Here is a 27774-nt window from a genome sequence, read left to right on the forward strand (position 1 = left end):
TGGTCGCTGTTCATTTAGAATAACGCTCGTGGAGAAAGTAGGGCCTTGTTCTTGGCCTGGCCCTGATTTCTCTGGTGAGTTTTGTTCTTTGTGCCTGTTTACTGGAGAGTTTGGAGGAATCATTCCAGGCCACAGGGTATCCGTGAGCTGGGCAGTCTGACTGCGGGATGGGTCCCCTAAGAGACGCGGGATTGCCTTTGCTTCAGACTGGAGAACAGCAAGCCAGGGATCACAAAAGCGAATACTCTTGCTCACCCCCAAACTCCCTTGTTGGCATGTGAATATGGGTGTTTAGCACTAGAACAGCCAGGATTCCCCAAATATCCTGGTGAACAAACCCCTGCTCATGCCAGCGCTGACCCATAGTGGCCCCGACCGGGCATGGGTCAGTGCTGACCCCAGTGAATACCAATGGGGCAGGGGCCAGCGCTGACCCATACTGACCCCGACCGGGCGTGGGCCAGTGATGACCCTAGTGAATACCAATGGGGCAGGGGCCAATGCTGACCCATAGCGACACTGACCAGGCATGGGCCAGTGCTGACCCCAGCGAATACCAATGGGGCAGGGACCAGTGCTGACCATAGCGACCCCGACCAGGCATGGGCCAGTGCTGACCCCAGCGAATACCAATGGGGCAGGGGCCAGTGCTGACCATAGCGACCCCGACCGGGCATGGGCCAGTGCTATCCCCAGCAAATACCAATGGGGCAGGGGCCAATGCTGACCCATAGCAACACTGACCGGGCATGGGCCATTGCTGACCCCAGCGAATACCAATGGGGCAGGGGCCAGTGCTGACCATAGCGACCCCGACCGGGCATGGGCCAGTGCTATCCCCAGCAAATACCAATGGGGCAGGGACCAGTGCTGACCCATAGCGACACCGACCGGGCATGGGCCAGTGCTATCCCCAGCGAATACCAATGGGGCAGGGGCCAATGCTGACCCATAGCAACACTGACCGGGCATGGGCCAGTGCTATCCCCAGCGAATACCAATGGGGCAGGGGCCAGTGCTGACCATAGCGACCCCAACCGGGCATGGGCCAGTGTTATCCCCAGCGAATACCAATGGGGCAGGGGCCAGTGCTGACCACAGCGACCCCGACCAGGCATGGGCCAGTGCTGACCCCAGCGAATACCAATGGGGCAGGGGCCAGTGCTGACCCATAGCGACACCAACCGGGCATGGTTGAATCAGACACTGGCAGCCCTTGACCACCTCCACTCTGGACATGGTGCCTGGGCTGGGAATGGCACGTGGAGCGTTCAGACTCTGTCCTCCACCCAGGGAAACTGGAGGGATGGGGAAGGTGACCTGGCAGGTCCTTCCCATCTGTGATCCCTCCAAGTCAATGAGAGAGAGAGAGACTATGGCGCTAATAGGAAATGGCCAGTCTGGGTCTCCAGGGCCAGGGGCCTTTGCGCACGCAGACAGCAGACAGATTTCAGGACTCCGTGCAGGCTGGTTCTCTGGCGCTGGTGGGACGGGGGTGGTGGAAATGGGTTTGGGAGCCTGGTTAACAATCTGGAAGCCGGTTCATTGTGTTCCAGTCAATGGGATTCATGTTGACGAACCAATCAGCAAATTTAATGGACCTTAAATCTTCCTTGTGGGCAACTTTAAGCGAGCAACTAAAGCACCACAGCATTGCTAATTACCAGGAGAAAGACCTGGCTTGGTAATTAGATGCTTGTGAATACAGTTTTGCAGCCATAGCCATTGATGAACAAAGTCAGGAGAGGAAAATGAGTGTCCTATGCATGTGGGCGTAGCAGGGGAGGTGGGGGAAGGGGAGGGGAACCATCGGATTGTCCTATGTGAGGTAACCACTGAGGAGTGATGCTCTCTGGGAATGCTAGTGACGGGATTGTCTCCCATACAGAAACCTGGGAAGCACTAGACATATGGGCAGAACGTCCTGGGCCAGACCCCCAGCTGGCGTAAATGGGTGCAGACATCGGCACAGACGTAGCACAGCAGCTGCCTTTGGAAGTTCTCCTTTGCGGGGCTCCAGGGAGTTCTTGGCGACTTTAGAGGGTCGGTGATGTGTGCAAACCCAGAGACATGTTTCTGGCTGGTGGGAAGTGGTGGAGAACCCTGGCATCGTTTGTTAGGATTGTGGGGACAGGTGGCAGGATATTTCTTCGCTGCACTCAGCAAACAGAATCGTCCCGGCCCCACAGAGCATTTGAGGCACTTGGGACATTTTCAGAACAGTTCCAAGAGCCCAACCTTATGGGGGATTTTTGCAAACCTGGCAAGAGAGGAGTTTGCAGGAGCATTAATTTCCCTGCAGCTGGAAGGAGCCTTTTAGCTCAGCCCTGAGCAGAAGGCCCAATGCCTCAGTGTACCGGGCACTGCGGAGGATTTGCTGTGCCGTTTCTCAGGGCTTGGCATAGTCACCTCTTCTGATAGAGTCTCACACGCTGCTTGTTCTACAGGACACCTGCTGCCCTCGGCGCACAGGATGATTGGTGAATGAGGCAGCGGGTCAAGGCATAGACTCCTTACAAGCCTATGTTTGCATGAGGGGCTGAATTAGGGACCCATGGGCTCGGGCCCTTTGTTTTCTCTAACACCCTTTTCATGCTGCTGGTTTGAGTGTAGCAGCCTCACACAGTGACATCGGGCTACTGGCAGGTGGGGAGAGGGGGGTATTACGGGTGCCTGGGAAGCAGCCTGGATTGGCCACTCCGATGGAGACCGGGCACTGGTCTGCATGGGGCAATGACCCAGTTCCGGTGTGGAAAGCCCTGTCTTCCTGTGCTGGTGGCTCTGTCCCAGCCAGTCAGATCACTGCATGGGGAGTGTGCATGCGTCGCAGCTACCTTGTTATCATGCCCAGTCAGTGGTCACCTAAAGTGCAGCTACCTGGATTCAAGGGCTCCTGGCACCTCAGTGGCATTTTCCTGGCTTGGTCCGCCTTGGAGATGAGGCTTTGTCGTGTGCTCGTTCACACACACACTGTGTTTGTGACACAGCGGCTCAGAGAGAGAAATGTGCATTCAAATCCTGTATCGTTGTGACTCCGAAACAACACACCTGGATCCAGATGGTATAAAATTATTGACACAGACATGCCTGCAGAAATCCTCAGCTTTTCTGGGACTGAGGCTGGCTCTGGCCTACTATCTAGGACAAGCGAGCTGGGCGCTACAGACGCAATCTTGCTGCCGTTGACTTCGATGGGAGCAGCACTGGCACTGTATTTGTGTGAACACGTTGCCTTCGATTGAGCACAAGGGCGTTTCTTTAAGTGCTAATCGGCTGGGGCCTTTAGCTCAAGTGGCTGAGGGCTGTGCTGACAGACCAGCTCAGTAGGTGTGTCGGGCTGTCTTATGGAGAGGGGATAACCTCACTGTTACGTTCCTGGAGACACCCAGAGATGTTAGCTCAACCTACAAGAAGGTTGTAACGGAACATGGCTGTTTTGTAGCATTCAGAACGAGGACACACAAGAACCCAAAACAGAGAGAGACAAGGCAGGCTGCTTCCAGAAACAGAGGCACAATTCACCCCCACCTTACTGTAACTGACTCCGAGCATGTGGCTTCCCCAGAGTCCTCTAGCCTGCAAGCAGGACCAGGGAATCCCTCACCTTTTGGGATAGTTTGTCGTTTTTAACACACTTTCCTGTACACCGCACCCCATTTTAAGGCTGCAACCAAACTCTCATGATCATTTGATCCCCCTTGTAACTCCCGTCCTTCCTCCTGCCTCCCCAGCCTGCCACTCAAAGAAGGAAAAACCCACTGGTGCTTTCAGAGATGTGGGTTGAGGCTCATTGGTACCTTGACACTTTTCTGACACTTTTGATTACGCTGAGTGAGGACTGCCTGAGAGTAAAACACTTTCAAGCGGCTCCGATTATCAATGTTTTGCAAATTCCCGGGTGTTTCTTTGTGTCCCCCGATCTGCCCAGTGGATTCACAGGAGCCCACAACCCTGGAACATCCTAGGGGGAGAGTTCTGTATTTTCTCATGCAAAGTGCAGTGTGCAAGGGACGGTGCAGTAACATGTTTAAACAGCGGCTGCTCTATGAAAAGGAGACTCAGTTCTCTGTCAATGCTGTCACTGGGGAAAACCAACAGGCCACCTGGCTGACAATGTTTTCATCCTTGGCCTCTGAACTGGCCTGGGTCGGTTTCTGAAAGTGAAGGAACCCAGAATCTGGGAAGAAGAGTCCTCTCCCTCCGTGCTCCACCCGAAGCCCCCGGCTGGAAGGAAATGCACAGAGGCATGCAGTAATTGAAGACTTGAGCATTTAAGAGACTTCGTAACGTTTGCTTAAGGAGCTGGGAGCAGAGCGCAGGCCTCTGAGAGAGAAACCTCTGGCATCTCCGCCAGACCGCAGCGAGGTGGGCCCACTTTCTGTACTCAGTTTGGTGGTGCCGACCCACTTACATCACATACTCCGAGAGCTGCAGATGGATGGACAAAGCATTATTAGCCGTATAGCCTAGAGGCAGTAGCTAAGGCTCAGAGAGGTGCAGCCCATCTGCTTAGAGGCCCCATGGATTTGGATGTTCAGCAGTGTCTGTGGAATTCAGTGATCTGGACTCTAGGCCAAAGCCCTCTGCTGGCTGGCTGGGCTGTGTCTGCCTGGCTAATTTAGCTAGGTCAGCGCATCAGGTGTGCTTTGGAATAGGCTGGGTTCTGCAGGAGCTGTTATGAGCTTGGCCAGCAACACTCGCCCCTTTAATTTAATAATCCGGTGATATGGCCAATCTCAGTTATTTATACAAAAAAGTTAAAATCATAAATCTTACATTGCCCACATAAAAACCAAACCCAGGACGTGTCATTAATGGGAACGTATTAAACTACTGGTGTCTTTTTCCTGAGGCATTTGAGTTGTTTGTATGTTGACAGTCCTGATGAAGGGCTGGTGTGCATTTCGGGTCAGAGTTAAGGAGATTGTGCTGTGATTAAATAAACATACCTTGCCACTTGGGAGAATAACGCATGCCCTTGATTTTAAGCACCTCGGCCTTGTCAGTGGCGTGAGAGGCAGGTTCGCTGTTGTCACCCAGCTGCATTCACTGGGTTTGGGGACTAAGGGTTTGGGGTTTGAATCAGCATTGGGTAGTGAAGCAGAATCACTGGAGTTTGACTGACTGGGAAATGGTCAGCGGTTCCTGGAAAGGGGCTCTTGGGCTCGGGAGCATGCAGAGCATTCGCAGGGTGCGTGGGAAAGCCAGGCACTTCCAAAGGCCTCTCTCCTCCTTAGGGAATGAGGCAGAGGCTGTGCCCTAGCGGGATGTTGGTGGTAGGTGTAACTGACTAGGAGCTCACACAAGACCCCCATAGCGAGGCTCTCTGAGGTCAGGCAGGGCCACTTCGCTTCTAAACTCCCGGGCGAGTGTGGGGTGTGTAGAGGAGCTCAGGGGGCCTGGAGAGAAGCCTCTGCAGCTCAGTCTGTTTGCTCATTGGGCCTGGTTTTCCATTGCCCTGCACCTTGCCTGGCCACGGACACCAGCGTGATGTAGGTGTAAATTGCTCCAGTTCTAGCAGTTCACATTTGGTGCCAGTATGTACAAGCAGCCCAGGTGCAAGGCAGTGTAAACCTAACCCTCACTGAGCTCACGCTGGGCATGGACACGGCCCCAGCACCCAAGGAAGATTTCCCTTCTAGCTCCAGAGTGGAGAATGCTCACCTCGAGGATCCGTCCTCTAACGAGCTCGTTTGAGGAGGGCGCTCTCACAGCTCTCGCGCCGGACTGAGACCCGGAGTCTGCCCAGGCCTCTGCCATGGACTTGTGTGAACTTGGGCAAGACCCATGATGCCATGTTTGCCCCTGTGTCAATGGGGATGATGACAACACTGCCCTAGGCACCTTCCCAGGGGCGTGGCGAGGCTAGTCTCATGAATGTTTGCAACGCCCTGGGAGGTGGAAGGAGCTAGAGCGGGGGGGGGGGTGTTGCTCCTTTCCCCTCACACCCACACAGCCGCGCACGAGTCACACTATCCTACGTTTGCACACAGCAGGTTGCAGCCTGATGAGGATCTGGTCAAGCACTGTGCATTTGGCCATGCCCCTCTCCTGTCCCCAGCCCCCAGGCCAGACTCCCACCGCCCAAGGAGTTCCATGGCAGGGCAGATCCTGGGCTGCTCCTTCAGGACAGCACGCCAGCTGCAGGAGGGCCAGGGTGTGGGGGGGGAACCGCTGCTGTTTTGTGCTTCTCTTCTCTCATTTTCATTATTCACAAGCCAGGATCTTTGTCTCCTGAGGCCTTTGGCTGCCCTTGCTGTGAGTCCAAACTCCCAGAGCTGCCCAGAGGGGAGCTGTGTGCCAAGCTCCAAGGCACCGGAGCTGGGAGAAGTCGGCAGCTCTCGCTGCTTGGCGGTCTTGCTCAGTCACAGCCATGTATTCGTGCCATGGGCTCAGCACTGCCTTTCGTTTGATGCTGACATTTCTTTTCTGGTAATGGACAAGTGGCAAATGCCAAAATATTGTTCTGGGAACAGGGTTCCGCCCCATCCAAGCACCCCAGGTACGGGGACCGGCCCCGGCCGAGCACCTCAGGCACGGGGACCGGCCCCGGCCGAGCGCTCGGGGCACGGGGACCGGCCCCGGCCGAGCGCTCGGGGCACGGGGACCGTCCCCGGCCGAGCACCCCAGGCACGGAGACCGGCCCCGGCCGAGTGCTTGGAGCATGGGGATTGGCCACATCCGAGCGCCCCGGGCACAGGGATTTGCCACGTGCGAGTGCTCAGGGCATGGGGATTGGCCACGTCCGAGCGCCCCAGGCACGGGGATCACTGAGGCACTTTTAGTTCAAAATGCCTTTTACTCTAGCCACAGGAAAGCAAGGAGAAAGCTCAAGGTCTCCAGGAGAGAGCACAGTGTGTGCCTTCTCTGTAACAGGCTGCACCACCATGGCGAGGAAAAGAGGTGCTGAGTGAGCAGTGCGCACAAACAAGGTTCCATAGGGAAGTCCCAGCTCATTGGAAACTTGAAGTTCCTCAGTTTGATTGTGCCCGTCTCGTCCAAATGCTGGGGAATGTGATCGGCCCCCAATGGACATCGATGCATTGGTGTTTTCACCAGCCTCAGCTGAAAGCGAGGCTTGTGGTTTGCAATGCCAAGGAAGGAGCCTTGGAAGGGCCTGCCGGGACAGTCACAGGCCGTTTGCTGGGCAGTACAGATGGGTAGCTGCAGATTCCTGGGCTCATCGGCGGCGGGTAGGGGAGGCTGTGCTTCCCCAAACAGCCAGGCGTGGCTCTGCCCACACTGCACCCCCAGGTCCCCGCTTCGGCTGTGCCACTGGGCTGCAGGGGCTGGGGCCACACTGCCTGCCTTCCCAGGGCTGGGGGGCTGCAGCGGCGCCGCACGCTCTCCCTCTCGGCACGCCGGGGAAAGGGTCCCCTCTCCTGCCCCCACCCATCCAATAACTCTGGGAGTGAACAGCTGGGCTCAGGCCCCAGGGATCTGCTCAGAAATGGAGCTGTGGCCTCCCCAGTAATGCGGCCCAGAGGCAGAGCGAGAATTGGCCATCTCAGCAGATGGGCTTGGCACGGAAGCTTCTCGCACTTGTTGGCGAGGTGGCACTGGCGCTTGCTAGGCCAGCTGCCGCTTGCCGTCTCTCCAGAGAGTTTCCTGTTTCACAGGCAATCGGCTGGTTATTGTTCCCTTAACTGCATGGGAAATGCAGCTCCCTCCTCGCTCTCCTCTGGCTGGGAGCCCTTCAAAGGCTGTCTGCTCCCTCTGCCCAGCGCCGTAACCGGGCCTTGACCCCTGCCCTCTCGCTCCCCCCTGCAAATCCCTCGGAGACTGGAATCCGTCAGACAGGCAGCCCTTGCCTGAGCAGCTTTGCCACTGGCCTTCCTCGGGTCCCCTGAGGCAGGGCCTGTCACGCAGACACAGCGCAGGCTTCAGGTCTGGGCTGCCGCCCGCTCCAAAGGCGCCCAGTCCTCGATCGATTTGCTGTCCCTGCACTGAATGGTAAGTGCACAGGGCAGCTGTCACGAGAATGAACCAGAGGCCACAGTCGTGTTCTGGCCACCTATCCTCTTCCCAGCAGGTGTGGGGCATCCTGGAGCAGCGAAAGGGCTGGGGCCGGCCCAGCATGGACTCCGCCACCCCGAGGGGGCCCAGCCTTCTCCGTGGTCGGGGCTGGGGGCGTGGATGCAGCCAGGTCACTGGGAAGCTGAGAAGGCTGTGGTGCAGCCGGCCCTGGACTCAGAGGGAAGGAGCATGGGCACAGGCAGCCCCTGAGTTAGATGAGGGGTCATGGCTGCCGCCAGCCCCTGAGTAAGGGGGAGGGTAGAAATGTTCCCTGGAGAGGAGGCAGGCACGCAGCAGCCATGGGGAAGGGGAGAGAATCCCGGAGGATGTTAAAGGCCTTTACTGCTACGGTTTAATGGGAGGTTCCCGTTGGTCACCAGGGAACGTCACCTGCCTATGCCCTGTGGTAGCAGTAGCAGGGCTTCCTTCAAGACAGCAGAGCCCAGCCCCCGTGGGGCAGAGAGGCAGCTGGACAGCTGGCCTGGGAATACTTGGGGCGCACAGTGCCCTGCGCTGGTGCTTCCCAAGGTAGCTTAGCTCCGGTAACTTGGGCCAAGAGTCTTCCAGCTTGGGTCAGGGCTCCAACCTGCCAGGATGCACCTGGTAATTCAGTTCACATGCAGGGCGATATTTTTATTAAAGAGAAGAAAAGCGCCACCCCCCACCCCCCCATGTTGCTTCATGGTAAGAACCCCGCTGGGCCAGGGCCCAGATAGCCGGCTTTCCCCTGCTCTACCCAGGCCAGGGTGCTGCTGACCTTTCTCTTCAATTCTTACTAATATTTATTTGCATTGCCTTGGAGCCCTGTGGTGCCAGGTGCTGTACAAACACGGAATAAACAGTAGGTTCTGCCCCAAAGAGCGGAGAATCAGAGTCTAAAACAAGAGACCAAGCATTTGTGGGCTCAGGTAGACATGGGGGGAACACAGGTGTTCAGGCCAGCGTAGGGGGCTGTGGTCACGGCTCACCGGCTGTCCAGCTTTGTCGAGTTTTTTGTAGGCTGGGCAGCAAAGGGGGTTTGAAGGTGGAAGTTGCTGGCTTTGTGGATGTTAACCGAACTCCTCCCACAGGAGAGGGGAACTGCAATGGAGCTGGGAGGAAAATGTTTAACAACTGAGCGCTGAAAGCTGGCGATGGGGCCGATAGCGTGTGAGAGATGACAGGGAGAGGCCCAGACGGGCCAGGAGAGCGAAGACAAGTCATTCGTGTTTCTGGTTTCAAATCTTTGGGGGCCTCTTTGACCATTGGACTAAATAGCCTGGCTGCGTGGGTCCTGGGAAAGGGCCTTCTCCCTGAAGTCCTTCACCCAGACTCCTACCAGGTAGTTCATGGGTCCCGCTCATCTCCTGCATGCTGTCATATGCAGTTAGCGCCGGGATTCTGTTCTGAGCCCGCCAACTCTTTGCACTTGCCTCAGGTTTCCAGGAAATTAGGGGACTTCAGCACTCTGGAAATTCCCTTCCGCAATAGCAGCGTGCAGCATCACTCAGCTGGGAAATCCATCACACACGAAAAGCCATGGTGAGGAATAATTATTTCCCACCGTAATTACATTTTGACTACAAACTTCTACCTGCTCTGCTATGTGCTGTGATCCCTCTTGCACTGATGGGCCACTGTCCTGCCTCTCGTGTTGTCAGTTACACCCAGGCAACGTGAGTACGCCATCACTGCAGAATGGGACCAGCAGCGGGAGGGCCCAGAGGGTTGTGGTTTGGGGCTGTTGTACCCCACTTTGCAGCAGAGGTCAAACTAACAACACAAGGGGAAAACAGAGGAGAATCAGGCCAATGGAATCTTTCATGTCTCTGGGAAGCTGCCCATTCAGATCAGCCCTTGGTACTGATTGACAGGCGTTCTTTGTTGAAAAGTCAGGGACCCACCTAGGAAATGCGTTTAGCTGCCACTGGGCAGGGTGTGCACGTCGCAAACGCGGTCAGGCCGATGGGAAGTGACACAGGGGGAAGCTGCATGAGTGTTGTTTGTGCTGCCCACTTGTGTGGCTCACCGGAGGCCTGTCAATCCTGCCACTTCCTCCACAGTTCACTTCACAAGAGAAACACAAAAACACACATACCTTGCATCTCCCCCTTTCCTGTTGGAACACTGCCCACAACTACAGTTCAGTCGGGGACACCGCCAGCCTGGACTGCCGGGGCCCCAATTTGCACAACTAGAAAAAACAAAGAGCTTCTCCGTTCTTGGCTGCTGGCACATGGCCCTGTGGGACTCGACCTATTCCATTAACTGGCCGCAAAACCTGTAAACTTGCCATGCAGCTGAATTTGATGCCCTTTGCTTGCACATATGCCACTGGCTGGTAATCCCACACTCAGGATTTCTTGAGCCTGGCCAAGCTCATATTGGAAAGAATTCTCCATTGTTTTTCTTACAGACACCAGCTCCTCTCCTATTGGGGTGAATTCTGCTCCGCTGTAAATAATGTATGTGAGAGACGGGGGGAGGGGAGGAGTAATATCTTTTATTGGACCAACTTCTGTTGGCGAGAGAGACAAGCTTGTGAGCTACACAGAGCTCTTCTTCAGGTCTGCAAAAGGTAACCAGTGTGTCACAGCTAAATACAAGAGTAAACAGATAGTTTAGCATAAATAGTTAGCACGTATTCTAAAGGACCGTTCAAGGTGAAGTGGCTCATACTTATGCTGAACTATCTGTATTTACTCAGTACCTTTCCCAGACCTGAAGAAGAGCTCTGTGTAGTGTCATCATATGTTAGCTGCGTGTGTGTGTTCTCTCTGCGTGCTGCACTGGCTCTGGCCAGATAGCCCGTACAGCAGGCTCCAGTCAAACTGCCCTCAGAGACCACGAGACTTGGTTTAGTAGCGAAGGCACTCGGTCAGGTTTATTGTCGCCGAAGCATGGTCCTAGCTCCCCCGATCAATGTCTGCCTGTGACAATGGAGCAGCTCAGTCAGTGGCGGGACTTTCCATTGCCCTCGGCTGGACACCGACACCCCCTTCCCCAGGAGATAGCTCTTTATACACCAATACAAACAAGTTGTGTATTGCCCCTCTGATGCGGTTAGTTGCCACCTATTACCATGTACATGTTGGTTTGATCAAAACATCGCTATCCATCACACTCTCATCCTGCCCTTATCATTAGGAGGGGTCAGTGTGTTCTCATTATCTTTGGCGGGGGGGGTTGTACCATACTTGATATCGGGGTGTTCTGGTGCTATGCTTCTGGAATGTGCTTGCGTGAGTGTCCCGTACCTAGCATTTCTCAGGAGTGTGTGTGTTTTTGCAATACCAGCCCTGTTCTTGCCAGGTTCTGTGAGCTAACTTTGCTTTATATTAGCCAGGCTTGACCACTACTTTAGTTCAGGCCTCACGCCTCACACAAGGCCTTGTCTCAGGCTCCCTTTCTACTACATGTGACTCAAAGCTTGTCTCTCTCACCAACAGAAGTTGGTCCAATAGAAGATATTACCTCACCCACCTTGTCTCGCTAATATCCTGGGACCGATATGTCTACACCACCACCGCATACAATAACGTATGTGAGCATATGCAATGTTCTCTCCAGTTTGTCAAAGGCCTGCGGCATATCCAGATCAGTCCATCCCACCTCAGTCTGTGGACAGGTGGCCCCATTTATGGTGACACCGGATGTACTGGGATACCGCTGAGCCCGCCTGTTCTGCCAGCCTGGGCTCCCTCACCCTGTCCTGCTAAGCCAGGCTCTTAAGCCTCCTCTCGCACACACACAGGTAGGGACACACCCAGCTGCAGAAAGACCCAGACCCTGAGATCAGCTCTGGGAAGACTCAGCTTAAGGGAGTGTAGACCCAAAGGTATATTATGAAATCTGCCTCCCCCCTCAATGTGGAGGAGTGTATGCACAGCCTCTTCCCACCCCCTCCCCAATTATGAATTGCACAAACTGGGTTTCAGAATTAACAAAAAACAAGTAGAAGGAGTAGATTGTAAGTGATTATAAGAGAGAGCAAAGAGAACAGAGCAGATTACTGAGCAAACAAAACAAAACACGCAAACTAAGCTTGATTCACTAAAGAAACAAATTACAAAATGTAATTTCTCACCCTAAATGTTGAATTAGGCAGGATGCAGAGTTTCTGTAGCTCAGAGTTCCAGTCATTTCTTCATACAGACTGGACCCCGTCCCAGTCTGGACTCACCCCTGCCTTTCCTTTCAGGTTAGTTCCTTTGTCCCTTCAGGTTTTTTCAGCAGTCCTTCTTCTTGGGTAGGCAATGGAGGAGAGTCCCATTTGCCTTCCTCCCCACCCTTAAATAAGATTTACATAAGGCGGGAATCTTTTGTTTCCCAAACTTGACACACACACCCTCTCCTTTTAGTGGAAAGTTACAAGAGGTCCAAGATAATGGTGACAAGACCACCTGACCTAGTAGTGCCGCAGTTACATCCCAGGATGCCTCCTAGGAAGGAGAGAGATTAGTATCTCCACATTCTTGTTGTTTCTTTCTAATGGCCCATCAAATCTGATGGCTTGTTGTCTGGTGGGTGTCTTCCAAATACACACCCATTTGTAATTGTTACATAGTCCATATTCCTATCTTTAGACACCGAAATGATACATGCATACAAATTGGATAATCACATTCAGTAAATCAGAACCTTTTCAATGAGCTCTCACATGACCCATCTTGCATAAAACATATCTTAGTTATGTCATATCCATATCATAAGCATATTTCCATAAAGAATATGGAGTGTAACGTCACACAATCCACTTCTCGCAACAAGATAATGATCATAGACTCTCAGCCCTGGCTGCATTGGTTTGTATTACAACAGGCCTGCTCCCAGCCCAAGCTTTTCATTGGCTTATATTGTCTCTTGCTCGTACGGGTGCTGGCGCCTAGCAAAGTGCTTCTCCCATTCAGTCCCAACCTCCACTGTGCCTGAGGTCCCACTGCCACACAAGGGGTCAGACCCAGACATGAGCTCAATCAATATGCATGGAAGTGGGCCCACTCCACCATTTGTGTGATTCCTTCTGTGTGGCTACACCATGGTGAATTTGGTCCAGAGAGTGGATGGAAGGAGATGGGGCCAGTGACGGGGCCCATGGGGTAGCATGGGGATGGAAGGTTATTCTAGTTGTTGGATAGACTGAAGGTTGGAGGGGGGGGTGTGAGGGAGAGTGGAAAGGTAGAAGCTACAAGAGGCAGCCCTGGCATGACCCCGGGTGTTGGCAGGAGGGTTGGAGAGAGGATAGGTGGGATTTAGAAATGTTACAGAGGGGGAAGCAACAGGATTTGGTGCAAGGCTGGATGGGGAGAGAGAAGAAACGGGAAGGGTCCCAGATATTGGACATTTTCGTTAATGACTTGGATAACAGAGAGGACAGTATGTTTATAAAACTTGCAGATGACACCAAGCTTGGCATGGTTACAGAAACTCTGGAGGACAGGATTAGAATTCAAACCAGCCTTGATAAATTGGAGAATTGGTCTGACTTCAACAAGATGAAATTCAGTAAAGCCAAGTGCACTGTACTTCACCTAGGAAGGAAAAATCAAATGCACAGCTACAAAATGGGGAATAACTGGCAAGGCAGACTGCTGCAGAAAAGGCTAGAGGGGTTATAGTGGATCGTAAACTGAATGTTAATGAACAATGTGATGCAGGTGTGAAAAAGGCGAAGCTTATGCTGGGGTGTATTAACAAGAGTGTCCTACATAAGACACAGGAGGTCACTGTCCTGCTCTACTCAACTCTGACGTGGCTTCAGCTGAAGTTATTGTGCCCACTTCTGGGGGCCTCACTTTAGGAAAGATGTGGTCAAATTGGAGAGAGTCCAGTATTGAGCAACAAGAATGATCAAAGGTTTAGAAAACCTGATCTATGAGGAAAGGTTAAAAAACTGGGCATGTTTAGTCTTGAGAAAAGAAGACTGAGGGGGGACCTAGTAACCGTCTTCAGCTCTGCTAAGGGCTGTTATAAAGAGGTTGAGGGAAGTGGCGACGGCTGGCGGTGTCGGGTTGAGGGAAGTGTCAGTGCTAAGCAGCCACTTGTCACTGCCCCCTCACACCGACATAACCACCTGTCACTGCTTCCATAACCCACACAGCCAGTACTTGCCCCAGGCCTCCCCCCACGGCATCCTCACGGCCACTGCCCTCTATTCCTCTAACCTGAACACACACTTCCCTCAACCCGACACCGCCAGCCATCGCCACTTCCCTCAACCCACCACTGCCAGCCATCGCCACTTCTCTCAACCCAACACCGCCAGCCATCGCCACTTCCCTCAACCCACCACTGCCAGCCGTCGCCACTTCCCTCAACCCGACACCGCCAGCCGTCGCCACTTCCCTCAACCCACCACTGCCAGCCATCGCCACTTCTCTCAACCCAACACCGCCAGCCATCGCCACTTCCCTCAACCCACCAATGCCAGCCGTCGCCACTTCCCTCAACCTGACACCGCCAGCCGTCGCCACTTCCCTCAACCCGACACCGCCAGCCGTCGCCACTTCCCTCAACCCACCACTGCCAGCCGTCGCCACTTCCCTCAACCCGACACCGCCAGCCGTCGCCACTTCCCTCAACCCACCACTGCCAGCCATCGCCACTTCTCTCAACCCAACACCGCCAGCCATCGCCACTTCCCTCAACCCGACACCGCCAGCCGTCGCCACTTCCCTCAACCCACCACTGCCAGCCATCGCCACTTCTCTCAACCCAACACTGCCAGCCGTCGCCACTTCCCTCAACCCACCACTGCCAGCCGTCGCCACTTCCCTCAACCCGACACCGCCAGCCGTCGCCACTTCCCTCAACCCACCACCACCAGCCGTCGCCACTTCCCTCAACCCGACACCGCCAGCCGTCGCCACTTCCCTCAACCCACCACTGCCAGCCGTCGCCACTTCCCTCAACCCGACACCGCCAGCCGTCGCCACTTCCCTCAACCCACCACTGCCAGCCGTCGCCACTTCCCTCAACCCGACACCGCCAGCCATCGCCACTTCCCTCAACCCACCACTGCCAGCCGTCGCCACTTCCCTCAACCCGACACCGCCAGCCATCGCCACTTCCCTCAACCCACCACTGCCAGCCATCGCCACTTCTCTCAACCCAACACCGCCAGCCATCGCCACTTCCCTCAACCCACCACTGCCAGCCGTCGCCACTTCCCTCAACCCGACACCGCCAGCCGTCGCCACTTCCCTCAACCCACCACTGCCAGCTGTCGCCACTTCCCTCAACCCGACACCGCCAGCCGTCACCACTTCCCTCAACCCAACACTGCCAGCCATCGCCACTTCCCTGTGTCTGTGCTTGTCTGTGGGAATGTGGGCTATAGAGGGAATTCACAGGGAGCTGCGAAGTTGCAGTGTAGCAGTTACTGGCAGCTGTGTATCGGCGGATGTAGTGACAGCCAGCTCTCTAGACCTGAGGGAGCAGTAAGAGTTGACTTCATGGGCTGGAAGGAGCAGGAGGAACCATCTTTGTGGGTGTGGGGGAGCAGCCAGCTTCATGGGGCAGAAATTAACACCTGAATTATTGGAGGTGCACACAGGCAACGCCAACTAACTCAACAAAGCCATGTCATGCAGGACACCATCTATCACAAGTTTCTTCCTAGTGCTCCATGTCCCTTTCCCAGGAACCTCGCGTGGATCAAGCATGGAGCGTTTGCATTTGGAGAGAGGGTTTGTTGCTGCCTTTGATCAGTGCTGAGGCTCTCTGGGTCTTGTGAGAGCTTGTTCCGTTGCCATGTCCCTGCCACCATGTTCGAGCAGCCTCTGAAATGCAGAAGACAAGCAGATTGGCAGTTGTCTATGTGGCTCATTTCCATGCCAGTCTGTCTGACATACACACATACCACGTGGCATTTCTCAGGACTGTGGGGGAGGAAAGTGTTTTGTGCCATTTGGTTTTTCCCGTCAGTCCCAGTGTAGTAGTTCCAGGAACGATATCAGCACTAGAAATGTTCTCTGATGCCATTGTAATCCCTGGAAGAGAACTGCCATCCGGGGCTATGCAGACAGCTGGCATGTGCCCATGGCAGCCCTGAGTCCCTAGAGATGGGGAGTGGTTTTTGTCCTGTCCCTTGCTGACTTCCGCCATTAGCGGCTTCCTTGCATGACCAGTGAATGGAACAATCCTGAGACCTGGCTCCCGGTGCTGAGCACAAGAGGGTTACCCAGCGTCGCTGCTACTCCTGGCCGTACCCCCCACTCCCGCACACAGATCTCTTGGCTGCAGCCTGCCTTCATGCTCCTGAGGAGAACAGAAAAGAGAAGGACCCCAGCCAGGAACTCCAAGCAGGCTGCACTTCCACCTCCTGCCACTACCAAAGCTGCCTTTCCTTCTCCAAATCGCTTCCCTAGGCAGAGTGCTAGCCCCCATCAACACCAACTTGGACACGCAGAGTGGCTGATCCTTGGCTATCATTTCCTTGACAGGCTCATCTATCATTTCTGCTACCCTGCCAGCTTATTAGCAGATGTTATTCTGTTCCCAGAGGATAAGCGGGAGGTAAACAAATGGCCCAAGCTACAGATGGCTTGGCAGAGCCTGCCCCACACTCTCTCTTATTGATACAAGACTGCCAGCTCCAGAGACCTCCCAGTGCAGGCAGCGGCTGCCAGGAGGCGTCAGGAGCTGGGATGTGGAGAGGGGGAGCTGCAGCACCAGGCTGGGATGTGTGGGTGGGCTGTGCCGGAAGCAAAGCCACCGATTCCAGTCACTGTGGTGGGACGCGCGGAGCAGAAACCACGTGATGTTGGTATCATTATAAGAATATAAGAATGGCCGTACTGGGTCAGAGCAAAGGTCCATCCAGCCCAGTATCCTGTCTGCCGACAGTGGCCAATGCCAGGTGCCTGAGGGAGTGAACCTAACAGGTAATGATCAAGTGATCTCTCTCCTGCCGTCCATCTCCACCCTCTGACAAACAGAGGCTAGGGACACCATTCCTTACCCATCCTGGCTAATAGCCATTAATGGACTTAACCTCCATGAATGTATCTAGTTCTCTTTTAAACCCTGTTAGAGTCCTAGCCTTCACAACCTCCTCAGGCAAGGAGTTCCACAGGTTGACTGTGCGCTGTGTGAAGAACTACTTCCTTTTATTTGTTTTAAACCTGCTGCCCATTAATTGCATTTGGTGGCCCCTAGTTCTTATATTATGGGAACAAGTAAATAACTTTTCCTTATTCACTTTCTCCACACCACTCATGATTTTATATACCTCTATCATATCCCCCCTTAGTCTCCTCTTTTCCAAGCTGAAAAGTCCTAGCTTCTTTAATCTCCTCATATGGGACCCGTTCCAAACCCCATATCATGTTAGTTGCCCTTCTCTGAACTTTTTCTAATGCCAGTATATCTTTTTTGAGATGAGGAGACCACATCTGTACACAGTATTCAAGATGTGGGTGTACCATGGATTTGTATAAGGGCAATAAGATATTCTCCACCTTATTCTCTATCCCTTTTTTAATGATTCCTAACATCCTATTTGCTTTTTTGACTGCCGCTGCACACTGCGTGGACATCTTCAGAGAACTATCCACGATGACTCCAAGATCTCTTTCCTGATTAGTTGTAGCTAAATTAGCCTCCATCATATTGTATGTATAGTTGGGGTTATTTTTTCCAATGTGCATTACTTTACATTTATCCACTGTGACAGACCCAGACCAGTGGGGTACAGGAATCTGGTAGAGGGCAAATATACTGGTCACTGGATGAGTAGTTTTCTGTTCCCTGAGTGACCAGAGCAGGGGCTGCACTAGAGTAATCAGGAACCTGCTAGAACCAGTTAAGGCAGGCAGGCTAATTAGGACACCTGGAGCCAATTAAGAAGAAGCTGCTAGAATCAATTAAGGCAGGCTAATCAGGGAACCTGGGTTTTAAAAGGCGTTCACTTCAGTTTGTGGTGTGAGGAGCTGGGAGCAAGAGGCACAAGGAACTGAGAGTGAGAGGGTGTGCTGCTGGAGGACTGAGGAGCACAAGCGTTATCAGACACCAGGAGGAAGGTCCTGTGGTTAGAATAAGGAAGGTGTTTGGAAGAGGCCATGGGGAAGTAGCCCAGGGAATTGTAGCTGTCATGCAGCTGTTACAGGGAGGCACTATAGACAGCTGCAGTCCACAGGGCCCTGGGCTGGAACCCGGAGTAGAGGGCGGGCCCGGGTTCCCCCCAAACCTCCCAATTGACCTGGACTGTGAGTTCTTCCAGAGGGGAAGGTCTCTGGGCTGTTCCCCAACCCACATGGTGAATCTCTGAGGCAAGAAAATCTGCCAATAAGCGCAGGACCCACCAAGATAGAGGAGGAACTTTGTCACACCACATTAAATTTCATTTGCCATTTTGTTGCCCAATCACTTTGTTTTGATCTTTTTGAAGTTCTTCACAGTCTGCTTTGGCCTTAACTATCTTGAGCAGTTTAGTATCGTCTGCAAACTTTGCCATCTCACTGTTTACCCCTTTCTCCAGATCATTTATAAATAAGTTGAATAGGATTGGTCCTAGGACTGACCCTTGGGGAACACCACTAGTTACCCATCTCCATTCTGAAAATTTACTGTTTATTCCTACCCTTTGTTCCCTGTCTTTTAACCAGTTCTCAATCCATGAAAGGATCTTCCCCCTTATCCCATGACAACTTAATTTATGTAAGAGTCTTTGGTGAGGGACCTTGTTAAAGGCTTTCTGGAAATCTAAGTACATTATGTCCACTGGATCCCCCTTGTCCACATGTTTGTTGACCCCTTTAAAGAACTCTAATAGATTAGTAAGACATGATTTCCCTTTACACGTGGCATTAAAATGGCTGATTATGGGTTTAGAAGCAAGTGTATATTTCATGCAAGTGTATGTGCTTTGTGAGCCCGAGGCAGAAGCGCTTCGTGTTAGAGATTTCCTACACACACCCCGATGGTTGTCATGCATATGTGCTCCATGCGTGTGTATGCATGTGTGTAGAGGAGGAAGTGGACCCACATAAACATTCCTCACTCTAGTCCCCAGTGCTCTAATTACCCTGCTCGCCGTGACCGTCCCAGGTCCTGCACTGACTTTGTGGCACTGCATCTTAGCTAGAGCTGGGCTAGTAATTCACAGTGCCTTATTGGATGAATATTTCTGCTTTGGGAGCAGACTGTGATTTCCCCAGAGGTGGAGGTCCGTCCGTGGGGAGGGATGGGTACATTGGGTTCGAATAGCAGCTCCTTCACAATCCTGTTCTGTGAGTGGCAGAAAGATAGAATTCAAGCTCTTTTGACCAGATTGGACAGATCGGTCACATGATGTCCCTACTCCCCATTCGATGAACAAACCTCTCCGCATGAGGGCGCCCAACAGAACTTGACATTGGCTTTCCATGAATATTCAGTCATAGTTACTGGAGACCTGCCATTTCCCACCCTAGGAAGGGAGCAGAATGTGATCGTTTAAGGATTCTAATGACTATATTTGGCCGTGTCCCCCGAGCTCTGGTCATGGCAGCCCCAGGTCATCAGACTCTAGGGATATATGGAAACTCAGGGAATTCAACCCAGTCCCTGTCCCAGTGACCCAAGGAACTCACTTTCTCCTCCTGTGGCAGTTCAGATCAGTGGAAACAGTTTAGAGCCAAGCTTACTGGTCTCCAGACTAGGATACACTGCCAGGCCTGCCTGTGAGCCCAGGAAGGGGTGAGCTGACACGGTTTATGTGGGAGGAGATATTCTGGGAGGGGTGATGGAGCAGACAGGAGTGTTTTGTGACTACTGATCCATGCTGCCATGTGCATGTTCTTTGCGTACAGCTGTCTGTCAGCACACCTTGTGCAGCATTGATATACATCGAAATACATCCCCGTGGTCTCCTGGGCTACTCCCCAGAGGGCTCTCCCGAGATGGACATGTCCAGGAGCACTGTATAGAGCAGGAGAACTTTGCTATAGGTTGTTTTGGACCATTCTATGGAATTCTTCTCCTGCTACAGGGTGGGTTAAATAACCTAGAGACGAGATCTCGTTCTTTATTGCATTCTGTAGGTGTTAGAGCAATGTCTGTGGAGCCTGTTAAATTCTTTTACCCAATGGCAATTTCCTGCTGGTTTGTTCTTCTCACCACTAATCATTGAGTGAGAGTCTGTTCCCCCACACTCTATTGGCCTGCGTTTCCTAGCAGGACCAGAGCTGTGGGAGTGGGACATCCCAATAGGTACGGTAACATGCTTTTGATCGAATAGGTGCCAATTCAAGGACACAGTCATTATCTACACGGTCTCCCACAATGCACATATGGGAGGACTGTGTAGCCCACAGAACAATCCATATGTTCTACTACATGGACTCCTGCTCTAGCATAGCCTGTCACAGACACTGTCTCACATGCCTGCCACAGAAGCCATCTTGAGTGTACACACACACACACACACACACACACACGGCCCTGAAACAGGAACTGTCCAATACACATGTCCTGGCTCCATCAGAGACATTGACCAAGATCCCCTGGTCTGCTCCGGGGACTTTATGCATCCTAGTGATGACAAGCAGCCGCATGGATCTGGCCGAATGTCTGACCTGTGTCACAGCCAAGACACCATCGCACATTCACACCAGCTCTGGCCCAGTGCTGTGTTTCGTATGGAGCATGTATAAACAGGGGTAATTTAGCATAATTTTCCCCTTGACTACATCTAAAATAAATGTGACTCATCGCCACAGGTAATTAACATTTCTTTACAACATTAAATTCTAAATGATTACAACTCCTGCTCAATGAAAATTTGTCATGCTTTGTGTTCCCATTTTTCCTGGCCAGCTGTCTCTCCAGAGCTGATAAATGGGAGCAGCATGCAGTGACAAATTGGCTCTGACTTCACCGCCCCTAATTTGGGGGATCAGCTCCGGCTCCTTGGTCAGAAAGCACAAATCCAGAAGATGAGCAACCTCACTAACGCTGCCCGCACGAGCCCTGCCAGCTCGGGACATGAGTGAGTGCATCTCCCACAGCTGGGGAGTGGAGCCGGGAGGAAGGTGCATACTGGCCCTCTGCATTGTGCAAACAGGCACAGAGAGGTGAAGGCCAAAGGCCAGACATAGGTGCCTGGAGCAGCATGGCCAGGCCCCGATGTTTAGAAATCATGAGTCAAAATCCACAGGATTGGCTCAAGACTCACAAGATTTCCAAAGAGAAGAATTGTTGGTGCTTTGCCTTCTGGGGAGGGAGGGGGGGCGTGCACAGGTCATGCTTTCCGGCTTCTCCCTACCACCAGGAGGGCTGGAAACGTTCTTTTGTGAAATGAAAGCTCAGTTTCTCATGCACTGCCATGTTTTAAGGAAAACAACAGATGTCACCAGACTCACGATGAGATTGCCAGAGTTGGCAACGTTGCCCAAGCCAAGCCCCGCAGGCATGTAACTGATGTGCCTCAAGCCTGGCTCTGTGGATGAGGGGAAAGCGGTGGATGTGATATATCTTGACTTTAGCAAAGCTTTTGATACAGTCTCCCACAGTATTCTTGCCAGCAAGTTAAAGAAGTATGGATTGGATGCATGGACTATAAGGTGGATAGAAAGCTGGCTAGATTGTTGGGCTCAATGGGTAGTGATCAACGGCTCGATGTCTAGTTGGCAGCCGGTATCATGAGGAGTGTCCCAGGGGTTGGTCCTGGGACTGGTTTTGTTCAACATCTTTATCAATGATGTGGATGATGGGATTAATTGCACCCTCAGCAAGTTCGCAGATGACTCTAAACTGGGGGGAGAGGTAGATACGCTGGAGGGTAGAGGTAGGGTCCACAGTGACCTAGACAAATTGGAGGATTGGGTAAAAGAAATCTGATGAGGTTCAACAAGGACAAGTGCAGAGTCCTGCACTCAGGATGGAAGAATCCCATGCACTGCTACAGGTGGAGACCGACTGGCTAAGCAGCAGTTCTGCAGAAAAGGACCTGGGGATTACAGTGGATGAGAAGCTGGATATGAGTCAACAGTATGCCCTTGTTGCCAAGAAGGCTAATGGGACATTGTGACGAAGTGGGACTATTCTTAATGTTTCCTCTGAATATTGTGTGGGTGCCTCAGTTTCCCCTATGCATTTCTTAAGTTTCTAGGGGGTGAGATTGTTGCAGAGCAAAGGGCCAGTGTGCATAAATGGCTGGCACTCTGTCTCCTGGCAGCTAATGGCTGGGGCCCGTCCCCCCTGCAAGATGATAGCTAAAGGTGTTGGAGAACAACGAGATCAGGTGACCTCCTGGCCCAGGAAAGGAACAAAGCAGAGGAGGAGGGGCTGGAGTGGGTTTTCAGTTTGGAGCTGGCTGGGAAATGGAGGGGAGCCCAGACAGGGCTCTGGCCTCCCTGGGGCCCCCCAAGATGGACCTGACTGGGGGGATCCTGTTGTCTACCGGCAAGAGCTGTCTTGGACTGTGTTCCTGTCGTCTAAATAAACCTTCTGTTTTACTGCCTGGCTGAGAGTCACGGTGAATCGCAGGAAGCTAGGGGTGCAGGGCCTTGTCTCCCCCACACTCCGTGACTGACATATTGGGCTGCATTAGTAGGGGCATTGCCAGCAGATCGAGGGAAGTGATTATTCCCCTCTAGTCGGCACCGGTGAGGCCACTCCTGGAGTACTGTGTCCAGTTTTGTTCCCCACACTACAGAAAGGATGTGGACAAATTGGAGAGAGTCCAGCGGAGGGCAACGAAAATGATTCAGGGGCTGGGGCACGTGACTTACAAGGAGAGGCTGAGGGAACTGGGCTTATTTAGTCTGCAGAAGAGAAGAAGGGGGGGGGGGGGATTTGATGGCTTCTTTCAACTACCTGAAGGGGGTTCCAAAGAGGATGGAGCTCGGCTGTTCTCAGTGGTGGCAGATGACAGAACAAGGAGCAACGGTCTCAAGTTGCAGTGGGGGAGGTCTAGGTTGGATATTAGGAAACACTTTTTCACTAGGAGGGTGGTGAAGCACTGGAATGGGTTACCTAGGGAGGTGGTGGAATCTCCTTCCTTATTGGTTTTTAAGGCCTGGCTTGACAAAGCCCTGGCTGGGATGATTTAGTTGGTGTTGGTCCTGCTTTGAGCAGGGGGTTGGACTAGATACCTCCTGAGGTCTCTTCCAACCCTGAGATTCTATGATTGATTCTAAGCCAGGCACCCAAAAATGAAGGCATTCAAATTAGGGTCTGAGTAACTTGCTTCGGGTCACACGGGGTATCTGGCGGAGCTGGGATAAGACCCTAATTCTCCTAGCCAGAGCTCTCATTGTGCTACCTGGCAGGCTTCATAGCACATTGAAGCTCAGTCAGGCTCGCTGTCCCATACTCGTCAGGGTAGGGAGCAGCAGCTGAGGCAGGGCGGGGTATGGTGGAGGGGGAGGGAGAAGACCCTTCTCCGGCAGCTTTGGGCCCCTGCTGCCATCTTCATGTTTCTAAGGAGTTGCTCAGGAGAAGCTGACCGTAGCTTTGGGAAGAGGGAGAGCTGCTGGAAGGACACGCTTTGCAGAAGGAGGGAAGGGACTAGAACTGGCCCATAGCTACTGTGCTCTTCTGCTCCCTCCTTCCCTCTCCCCGCCTCACCTGTTACCACAAAACTACTGTCAGCTTCTCCTGGGCAATTCTGCTCCTTCCCACACCGGCTTGTCTGCCCTTGGTGAGGAGGAGAAGCCAAAGCTCCCAGCTGTCCCTCCGCCTTGCCTTGCAGTGCCAACACAGCCCAGGGCATACAACTCAGCTGCATCCCGCTGAAAATATTGTTCTGCATTTAATCAACAAGGATTGGCCAATCTCCATTGCCAGGTGTAGCAGCCTGCCTGGCACTTGGAGGGAGGAGCCCAGGTTGCAGCAGGAGGGCAGAGTTTGGAGGAGGCCCCAGGAAGGCAGTCTGTGTGCACATGGCTGGAATGTCCGCTGCACTGGTTGCACTGCTGGAAATAGTTCTCTTCATAGTTTAATTTTGTTTTACGAGCATGGAGGCCTCTCACATTATTACCCAGCATGTGGTACCTGAACCATATGGGGAGGCCTGTAGGGGGTGCTATGGTTTGGAGTAGTGGAGTCCTGGATAGGCCATGCCTCCTCCTCTAGCAGGGAATTAATTCCCTGCCCTCAACTTGCCTGGGTGTCTCGCCTACTTTGTGCTGCTGCTCGGCCCACTCCCCTGCCTCGTGCTGGGAAGCAGCAGCTGGTGGACGGCGCTAGGAGGCCACTGTAGCCAGCGGCAGGGCAGAGCCAGTCCGGAGCCTGGGTCAGTTTCATGCAGAGCACGTGGGGACTCAGAAGCCCCCGCCTCTGGGCTCTCCAGGGCTTCTAGAAGGGACAGGGAAGAGCTAGCGAGCTGGGAGGTCCCTTTGGAGGGGCAGGAGTGGAACCTTCTCACAGAGCAAGTATCTTTCCCGTGGGGACATTGAGCTCAGTGTCTAGATATGGGATTTACCAAGCCAGTGGCTGAGTCTGCACTGGGTGCTGCCTTCTGACTGCTTCCTTTCCCCCTCTCCTCTAGCCTGCGAGTTGGGATTTTACAAGTCAGCCCCTGGTGACCAGCTGTGTGCAAAGTGCCCCCTGCACAGCTACTCAGAGAGCCGGGCTGCACAGGTGTGCCACTGTGACAGCAGCTACTACCGGGCAGCACAAGATCCCCCGTCTGCTGCCTGCACGCGTAAGTACCTGCCCATCTGCCTCGGACTGCCCACCCCCTTTCCACAGCACGCAGGGAACAGAACACGAATCAGCCTGGCTATAGCAGCAGAGGGAGATTCCCATGCAAGTGGGAAGGGCCAGAAGGTTGGTGAGGGAGTATCTGTCTGTGGGACAAGAGGGACCTCGGCACTACAGGGGTGAATGTGTTAGAAACGTCGGGCTGGAGTCCTGGCCCCACTGGAGTCAGTGGGAGATTTGCCATGATCTGTGCGTGTCTGGGACGAGCGCTGTGAGTGTACCTCAGGGGTGTTTGTGTTGTCCTGGAGGCATGTCTGCATTAGGATAAAGGTGTGCGTTTCAGTCAGTATAGCTCACATGTCAAAGCTACAATGTGCCTTGACTTCACAAGGATTTTAAAGCATGTAAGCTGTCGTGTTTTAAACCCGTCTTTTTCTTAGTGTAGATGGGGCCTGTCTCTCTGCATGTGAATGCCATGGATTCATAGATGCATAGATTCCCAGGCTAGAAAGGACCATTGTGATCATCTAGTCTGATCTCTTGTAACACAAACCAGAGAATTTCCCCCAAGGTCATTCCTAGAGCAGAGCTTTTAGGGAAAAAAACCCAATCTTGGTTTAAAAGTTATCAGGGATGGAGAATACACTGCGACCTTTGGTAAGCTGTTCCAATGCTTAATTACTCTCACTATTAAAAATTTACACCTTTTTTTCCATTCTGATTTTGTCTAGAGTTAACTTTCAGCCATTGGATCGTGTTAGACCTTTCTCGGCTAGACTGAAGAGCCCATTATTAAATATTTATTCCCCATGTAATTACTTATAGACTGTTATCAAGTCACCCCTTAACGTTCTCTTTGTTAAGCTAAATAGAGTGAGCTCTTTGAGTCTATCACTGTCAGGCAGGTTTTCTAATCCTCCAATCATTCTCGTGGCTCTTTGAATCTTCTCCAATGTATCAACATCCTCCTTGAATTGTGGGCATCAGAACTGGACACAGGATTCCTGCAGCGGTCATGCCAATGCCAAATAAAGGGTAAAATAACCTCTCTGCTCCTACTCGAGATTCCCCTGTTTATGCATCCCAGAATCGCATTAGCCTTTTTGGCCACAGAGTGACACTGGAAGCTTGTGTTCAGCTGATTACCCATCATAACCCTCAAATATTTTTCAGAGTCCCCCACCCTGCCGTATGGCCTGCAGTCTGTGTTCATAGAGCTATACATTCACATTTAATCATGTTCAAATGCATGTTGTTTGCTTGCATCCAGCTTACCAAGGGATCCAGATCGCTCCATATTGGTGACCCGTCTTCATAATTATTTCCCACTCTCCCATTTTTTGCATCATCTGCAAACTTTATCAGTGATGATTCTGTTTTGTTCCAGGTCACTGATACAAATGTTTAAATAGCATAGGGCCAAAAACAGATCCTTGCAGGATTCCACTAGAAAAACACCCACTCCGCGATGATTCCCCATTTACAATTACATTTTGAGAACTATCAGTTAGCCAGCTTTTAATACATTTAACGTGTGCCATGTTAGTTTTTTAATCAAAGCATTATGCAATACCAAGTCAAACATCTTATAGAAGTCTAAATATATTACATCAACACTATTACCTTTATAAACCAAATTTGTAATCTTTTTTAAAAAAAGAGATCAAGTTAATTTGACAGGATCTATTTCCATAAACTTATGTTGATCAGCATTAATCATATTACCCTCCTTTAGTTCTTTATTAATTGAGTCTTGTTTCAGATGCTCCATTATCTTACCTGGAATTGATGTCAGGCTGACAGGCCTATAATTACCTAGGTCATCCCATTCACCCTTTTTAAATATTGGTACAACATTAGCTTTCTGCCAGTCTTGTATAACTTCCCTGGTGTTCAAAGACTTACAGAAAATCAACATGATTGGTCCACCCAGCTCCTCAGCCAGCTCTTTTAAAACTCTTGGTTGCAAGTTTTCCGGACCTGCTGCTTTAAAAATGTCTAATGTTAGTAGCTGCTGTTCAACATCCTTCTGAAACACTAGTGGAATGGAAAGAATGTTATCATATGATATGACTACAGCATCTGTTTTATTCCAAATACAGAAAAGAAATATTTACTGAATGTTTCTGTCTTTTCTCCATTATTATTGATAATTCTACCATTTCCATCTAGTAACGGACCAATACCTTTGTTAGGATTCTTTTTGTTCCTAATATACTTTAAAACTCTTTCCTGTTTCATTTTCCCTGACTCATACCCTAAAGTGTTTGCTTTTGTCCCCATTCACGTCAGGATAAGAAGTGCTTTCCCACTCAGCTCATCCTGTCCTCTTTGCAATTCCGGTGCTGTCCAGGGAAGGTTTGGATGTGATCAGGAGTCGCTGAAATGTCGCTGTGGAATGCAGGCGGTTTTCATTCAGATTCTGCATGTGACATATCAGCGAACAGCACCCACTGAAGCAGCAGTCACATCAAACCCACTGCATGGCAGGACAGGCTCCCCCAGAGAGGCAGCCGGATTGCTGAGTGGCCTTGGTCAGTCTGTGACATGTTAGTGCTCAGACTGATCAAATGGGTGCAAGCCAGGCATGGGGCCGGCTGATGATGGGCAAACACCCCACACTGCTTTGCCAGCACATCTTCATCTGCAACCTGTGCCATGGGATGAAGTGATCCCTTGGGCTCTCCCAAGCTAAGCAACATGAGGCTTGTCCAACCCGTGGCTGGGAAGCCATTCTAGTGGCAGCAGAGAATGGTGTGAGTTACTGAGTAGGGGGTGTGCTCTCCCCTCAACTAGGGTCTGGCATGGGGGTGCTGTGGTGGAGGGTGGGTGACGGACTCTCTCCTCTGTGTCAATGCTGACCCTGGTGTTCCAACATGCTGCCAGGGGCTCCTGGATGGGAGGGAAAACAGAGGTTCTGCCTGAGACGTCTTGGCGTCCCCCTAAACCTGTGAAGGGTCCGTGAGCGGCTTCCTTGTAACAAACCAAATTAAGCTATTTAAGGATGCATCCCATAGACACCAGGAAATATCAGTGCACAGTGAAGAAACCCCTGGGCATCAGAAGAAGAAGATAAAGTGTGGTATAAATAACAGACTGGTCAACTCAACCTACTGTATATGGATAATTTAGTGTGCAATCGACTATAGA

General features: G+C 52.1%; 1 protein-coding gene across 1 annotated transcript in view; it reads left to right on the top strand.

Annotated features, from left to right (window-relative positions):
* The window catches only part of EPHA8 (EPH receptor A8), an 89050-nt gene that overhangs the window by 32265 nt on the left and 29011 nt on the right, over nucleotides 1–27774 (top strand). Inside the window, exon 3 of the mRNA XM_065421258.1 lies at nucleotides 24470–24625. Coding sequence (XP_065277330.1) covers nucleotides 24470–24625 — 156 coding nt within the window. The remainder of the gene's footprint in view (nucleotides 1–24469; nucleotides 24626–27774) is intronic.

The sequence above is a fragment of the Emys orbicularis genome, chromosome 22 (genome assembly GCF_028017835.1).
Source record: "Emys orbicularis isolate rEmyOrb1 chromosome 22, rEmyOrb1.hap1, whole genome shotgun sequence".
In the NCBI taxonomy this organism is placed as follows: domain Eukaryota; kingdom Metazoa; phylum Chordata; order Testudines; family Emydidae; genus Emys; species Emys orbicularis.